Genomic DNA, 6,821 nt, shown 5'->3' on the forward strand with positions numbered 1-6,821 from the left:
CCCGCGGTCGCCATGAGGCCGCAGCGGCGCTTAGCTGCGAGGGCCTTGAACGCTGCTTGCAGCTTTAATTTCAGCTTGTTATGCTCCTTCCAGCTTATTTCTGCCGATTTCATCTTTTTCTGTAATTTCAGCTGTCATTATGCTAATTTTAGCTTTTTCAGCTAATTCTAAAGTTTTTGCACTCATTTCAACTTTTCTCAGCCTAATTCAGCTAAAATTGTGCTCTCTCCACTTCATTCTGGTCATTTAAGCTTAAAAGTTGCTATGCCTTTAAAATTCACAAACAAAACGTTATCTTTTGCTGAAGCAACAACAACAAAAAAAATATGATGGTCTTTAAACGTGATTAAAAGCTTACAAACAGAAACCACGGCTAAAAAAAATAACTTTTAATCACAGATAAAAACTGAATGCTCATGTACGAGTTAAACTTAAAGTTATTTATATAAACATGTTTTTATAACCCTATACATTGATGTCATTTGTGTGTTTTTAATTACACAGGATTTTACGGCTATTTGCAAGAATGATGGCAACAAGAACTAGTTTAGGCTCTTCCTGCTGGAATTTCATAATACTTGTGTTGGAATAACAAAGTAAACTAATGGAGGTGTAAAAGTTTTATAAATAACATTTTAATGACCCATGCGATGGCTGGACTAGCAGTTAACTCATCAGTCTGGTCAGATTTAAACGAAGGACATTCCAAAGAGCTATGTACACCAGGTAAGATATTATTTGCTCTTAATCTTTCAACATAACCTGATTTTAAAAAATCCAGACCAGGGATATTAAACTGGCGGCCCTCGGGCCACTTCCGGCCCGTGGGTGACTTAAGTCCGGCCCACTGATGAGTTCATTAATAAAAAGAAATGTGCTCAACATTTTCACAAGCATACAGAAGAACACTTTAAGAAGAGCCCCTCCCCACTGAAAGCATTGATTTACACAACACAATGTCACAGGCATCACTTTATGACTTCATTGTTCTGGGAGGATACTCACTGTTAAATCACTGCGCTTTCCTCCTTACACATACCGGTAATGACCTCTGACTCATGGTGTCACTTTACAGCCAATAACAGAGACTTCAACATAAACACCAAAGTAAACCTGAACAGGACATTAACAAAATCTCGCTCACTTTCAGCCCAGCTGAGTTCTGCTCCGCCTCTTTCAGTTCCACTCAAAGCTCACACCTGAGCAGGATGTGGACGCTTCACCTGTGATTTATGAACCGTTTGTGGAGGAACTGGTCTGTGCAGCCACTTTATTTTAAACTAGAGCTGGTTCTTAATGGACCCACCTGGAACAGCAACGTGTTGGTCGTTCAGGGAACATTAAAATAATCTTTTTTTATATATATTTTGAAAAGCGTAAAGATTTGGCAATGTTGTCATATGATTTGTGTTAAATAGGAGGCATGGTGTGTCTTTTTTTTAATATTGTTTCACATTAGAATATCAATATGTTTATCGTAAGGAAATAAATCTTGAAATGTAATTGCTTTAAATTACATATTTGTGTTCTGTTTGTTGCATTTAATAAACTAATTAATTTAAAAGGTAACAGATCATTTTAATACTTTATTTACAGAATGCCTTTAATTGCTGCTGGCTGTCAGTAACTGTGGCCCCCCGAGCAGTTTATTTGATCAGTCCTGATCTAAACTATCTCCTTAAGATGAAGGTTGTACCTGGCACACCCGGCTGAGGTCTCGAGCCAGCTCCACAACAAATAACTGATCCTCAACCAGAGGCTCCCTCTTCTCTTGCTTTGCCCTCTTGTTTGACTCCTGGGAGGAAAAAAAAAATCATGAATACAACGCTGCAGTTAAGTGCAATCATGTTGTTTGGATATGTTTTCATGTCAACTGTCTACTTAAACACCAAGGTGACCCAAAAGAGGGATGATGAATAAACGTTTTTATTAGAAGTAAAAAAAAAAAAAAAGTGCTGGCCTTAATCTTGGCCGTCAGCTGTTTGGCCGGCTCCACCATGAAGTGGAAACACTGCATCATCTTGTCCGCCTCGCTGCACCTGCAGAAACACAAATAAAAGCTGCTGCAGAAAAAATAGGATATAAACAAAGCGTGACCTCCGCCGCTCCGTCTTCGTCAGCGGCTGCGTCATGAGGAGCTGCACGACTGCAACGTTTCAAGGACAAATTTAAGATCAATCCCAGCAGTTTAAAAGGAATTCCTGCACGGTGACTTGTAGGTCTTCAAGGACACGTCTCCACAGACTTTACTGCTTGAAAGAGGTTGGACTCTGAACTGGAGGAAGGGTAATGTTTACGTCTAAAACACCAGCATGAAGATCGTTAAACATGAGGTGGAAACTTCACCTTTCTGCTCAGAGAAACTTCACAGTGAGATAAAACGCCACAGCTTGAAACAAGCCTAAAGAGATGGTGCAGATCTTTTAAAGTATCTCTGTGGACGATATAACAGTTAACATCTTACCTGCTGTAGATAGCTCTGTAAATAACCTCAGTTGGGTAAAATAGTGTTTACTTTTAGCTTATTGACAAACTAACTGAATTTTTTTAATTGGTCCTGTTTTGAGCGGTCCACTTTGGTCTTGGCTGCGATCAGACCAGACATTAGCTCGTCTGTCCATTCAGAATGGAACTCTGTTCAAAGAGCTATCTGCAACAGGTAAGATACTAGAATGTCAAGTCAAAATGTCTGAAGTACTGTGTTTTTCAGACTATAAGGTGCACTTAAAATCCTAGGCCTGTCACGATAAAAAATTTTACTGGGTGATTGTCTCAGAAATTATTGCGATAAACGAAAATATGGTTTGAAATTTGACAATAATTAGTAATTATTGTTAAATTTAAGAATAAATTGTTAATTTGTTTTGAGTGTAGTACCTTTCTTTGGCCACTGGATGGCAGTATGAGACTGTTTGAACCGAAGGATGGATAGTGAGGGAGCGAGCAGCGTGTCTCTTTAAGAAAAATGGGAGGGAGGCCCCTTGACCTGACGTGGGCTGTCTCTACTTCCTTTCTTGGGTCTCAAAATTGCAGACGCTCGGTGTGATTTGATTTTTAGCATAGCATTTTCCACACAAAGCTTTTAATAAAAAATCAGTAAACAAGTTCTCAGCTTCTTTTTGCAGAGAAAAACAACTTTTTACACGAAGGCACGGGTTTCAACCGTGAATTTTGGAGCTTCGACAAGACAGAGTGTAAGAGTTGTGCTTTCCCTGGTCTCTGTCTCCCTCTAGTGTTCTATATTTGTCTGCTCCCCCTCTGATGACTGCACCTGTGATGTTTCACAGGTGTTCTGTGTTAGTCTCGTAGTGTGTGTATTTAAGTCTGTTTGCCTGCGTCCCTCATTGCCAGGTCATTGTGTCACTGTGATGCCTGTTATGCTCCTCGTGTCCTGCTCCTTGTATCCTGCGTCCTGTCCCATGATTTATGTAAGTCTGCTGCCCCGTCAGCCGTCTTTATTTTGTAAATAATAAATTATTGATTTATATTCCTTGAGTCTTGCCTGTCTGCCTGCACCAAATGGGTCTCCTGCCTAGAAATCATCACACAGAAGTTTTTTTTTCCCCGAGGTCAGCCTGTTAGCTTAGCTCTTAGCTTAGCTTCTCAACATGGCTGCTTTTAACAATCCAAAAACGTGATTTTGGACAGTTAAAATGGAATTTAAAGAGAAAGAGAGGGGTCAGTGAAGAGCACCGGAGTTGAGCCTTTTGTCATCCAGTGTCTTCAGTAGAAAGAGAGAGACACGAAGAAACGATAAAGCCGATAAATGAAAATGAGGTTGATCATTTTCATTTATCATGCGATTAATTGATTTATCGTTTATCGCGACAGGCCTATAAACTCCTTTAATTTTCTGAAAAATCGACAGTGAGCCTTATATTCAGGTGAGCCTTATGTATTAATTCTGGTTGTGCTTACTGACCTCAAACTGATTTTATGTGGTTACTGTGAATGAGTTGAATAAAGTTTGACTTATCTGACTGTCTTGTTTTGCTTAATGCGCCTTGTAATCCGGTGCGCCTTATGTATGAAAGCAGACACGATTGTTATACATGATGATTGATTGTTTTGGACAGATGGGTCCTTTTGCATTTGTTAAAAGCCTGATTTTGAGATTCCAACAGGAAGTTGGCTTGAAACACAGCAGTGAAAGCTACTTATGGGACAGATCTGGTTGTCAGGCCACAGACTGATGAAGTCTTCCGTATGGAAGATGAAGCATTTCTCCCTTGAAACTGGTCCAGATGACATGATTTAACCTTTTTTGTTGTTGTTTTTGTTGTTATCTACCTGGAAGGTTGCACCTACAAACCTTTTTTTTTTTTTTTTAGCTTACAAACCTTTATTCATTGATATTGCACCTTATGGTATACGGTATGTACAAAATAAACACATCTAGGGAAATTAGAGAATTACTTTTCTGTTAAATGTTTCAGCAGGTCAAACTTGAAAAACAAAGACCAGAAATAGTCTTAAGAGTTCATGTAAAAGGCAAACCCGACGTCTTTGATGTTTTTTCAAGATGTATTTTTTCAATGCAAACTGAGAAGTTCTCAAGCCTTTAAACTGCAGCGACCTGTTCCATTTGTGTGACCTGAACAAACTCACATGCAAACCAAGCTCTTTCCCTTCCCTTTTGAGGGTAACTATGGACTTTTTTTTTTGCCCAATGCAACATAACAAATATGTTTATGACACATGCACAAAGGTGAGATGGTGTGAAACTTAAGAAAGTGAGGGGAACAAATTGAGCAAATCTTGGAGAACATTTAGGACAAAAGCAAACCAGTCTGAGATGTGACTTGGTCTTCATGATTCCAGCTATTTGTCTACAGCTGCCTGTCTGCTTGTGTCCTTGACTAACCCTCCTTGCCTTTCATCCTCCACTCATCCTGCAGAACAACTGGCTTCAATCTCTCTCCGCCTCTGAAACAGTCTGGATGCACAGTTTGATTTGAGACATTTACATTATACTGTACTATTAGACGGTGCTACTTGGGCAGAGGAGGCCATACCAGCATGTCATGCAGCACTCTGCAACTGTTTGTTCATGAGCTAGTTTAACACAAAACATCCAGGTGAAATGAAATTGCAATCCACCTTAATTTAAAACTATTTAAATTTCTAAATAAAGCAACGAATGCTTACTTTATGTTATCAGAAACCATGACTACGCAGCTTCTGCAGAGCACCAGCTGATGACTGCGCAGAATCCCCCGCAGAGCTGCGTTGAAGGCGCACTTTCTGCAAAGTGGCATATATATATATATATATATATATATATATATATATATATATATATATAGGAGCAATTGTTCAACACATTATCCAGCTTTTAATGGAAATTTAACGCTGCGGCGCGTCATGCATCAATGTTGCAATTGATGGTGAAACTTCACAACAGACATACAGCAGCTTACCTGATCTAACAGATTCCTGGGGATTGTGTTCTTGTTAAAAAGGCGAGCTCTGTCCAGTTCAAAGCCTGTGTCGCCTGTGAGCTGCAAAGCCTGACCTTGTTTACACACCAGACTGGTACTCGGCTGTTCGGGAGACTTCGGTTTTCTCCGTCAGTGACGTAAGCGACGCAGAGACGTCACGTTCGTCATCCCCAGTCAGTTAACCATGTCAGCTACCTTCCTTATCATTAGAGATGCCAAAAGATGTATGCAAAAACTTAGATAAAACATTATTTGACTTTATATGGAAACATAAATGCCATTACTTAAAAAAAGATATTCTCTGTAATAATAAAACATTTGGAGGTCTAGATGTCCTAAGTTTTGAAATGCTAAATAATTCCTTTAAAATTAAATGGTTAACTAACTTATTAAAAGGAAAAGATACGCTTTGGAACACTTTTCCCAACCATATTTTTAAGCGGATAGGAGGAATCCAATTTTTATTAAAATGTGATTATAAAATTGAAAAATTACCTATTAAGTTATCGAGATTTCACCAACAAGCTCTCCTGTCTTGGAAACTTGCCTACAAACACAACTTCTCCCCAACTACATATTGCATTTGGAACAATGGGAATATTTTATATAAGAACAAGTCGCTTTACTACAAAAATTGGATGGAAAATGGAATTATGCTCGTACAACAACTATTAAATGATAATGGAACCTTTATGACATACACTGAATTTCTGACTAGACTTAAAATTCCTGTAACACCTAAAGAGTATGCTGTAGTTTTTGATGCTCTACCAAAATCTATGAGGCAGCTCTTCAAAGGAACAAAATTGAACAATTTGCCTAGAGACCAACTTAGAAGCCCCGTAATGCTGGATGGAATCGATGTAACAAAAAAAACATGCTCCAACAAACTCATAAGAACTTGTCTGCAGAAGATCACTCTGCCTACTGGTAGATTTTTCTGGTCTTCCATATTTGAAGGAGTTAACTGGAAGCAGATGTGGTTAAATGGGGAAAAATTTTGCATAATAAACAAAGTTAAAGAGGTTTCATATAAAATTATTCATAATGTATATCCTGTTAAAAAAACACTGGAAAGATTTAAACTTGACATTGACTATTCTTGTACATTCTGTGAACTACACATAGAAACGATTTCTCATTTATTCTATCAATGTGTTCATACAATCTCATTCTGGAGAGATGTGCAACAATTCATACAGCAAAAAACTGGACAAATAATTCAGCTTACAGAGAAAGACATTATACTATGCTTTGAAGACAAAGGCACGAATAAAGACTTATTGCACTTCACCCAACTTCTACTTCTCCTGGGAAAGTTTCACATTCACAAGAAAAAATGGTCCAACTCCAAACCAAACATAACCCATTTCAGCAAAG

General features: G+C 38.5%; 1 protein-coding gene across 1 annotated transcript in view; it reads right to left on the reverse strand.

Annotated features, from left to right (window-relative positions):
- The window catches only part of LOC119421573 (butyrophilin subfamily 3 member A3), a 60,328-nt gene extending 54,767 nt beyond the window's left edge, over positions 1–5,561 (reverse strand). The window contains exons 1-3 of the mRNA XM_037688919.1: positions 5,421–5,561; positions 1,961–2,039; positions 1,697–1,795 (exon numbers count right to left, since the gene is read on the reverse strand). Of these exons, the coding sequence (XP_037544847.1) occupies positions 1,697–1,795; positions 1,961–2,020 (159 nt within the window). The 5' untranslated portion in view covers positions 2,021–2,039; positions 5,421–5,561. The remainder of the gene's footprint in view (positions 1–1,696; positions 1,796–1,960; positions 2,040–5,420) is intronic.
- Positions 5,562–6,821: the final 1,260 nt, after the last annotated feature.

This window comes from Nematolebias whitei, chromosome 15 (assembly GCF_014905685.2).
Source record: "Nematolebias whitei isolate Nwh7 chromosome 15, NemWhi1, whole genome shotgun sequence".
In the NCBI taxonomy this organism is placed as follows: Eukaryota; Metazoa; Chordata; class Actinopteri; order Cyprinodontiformes; family Rivulidae; genus Nematolebias; species Nematolebias whitei.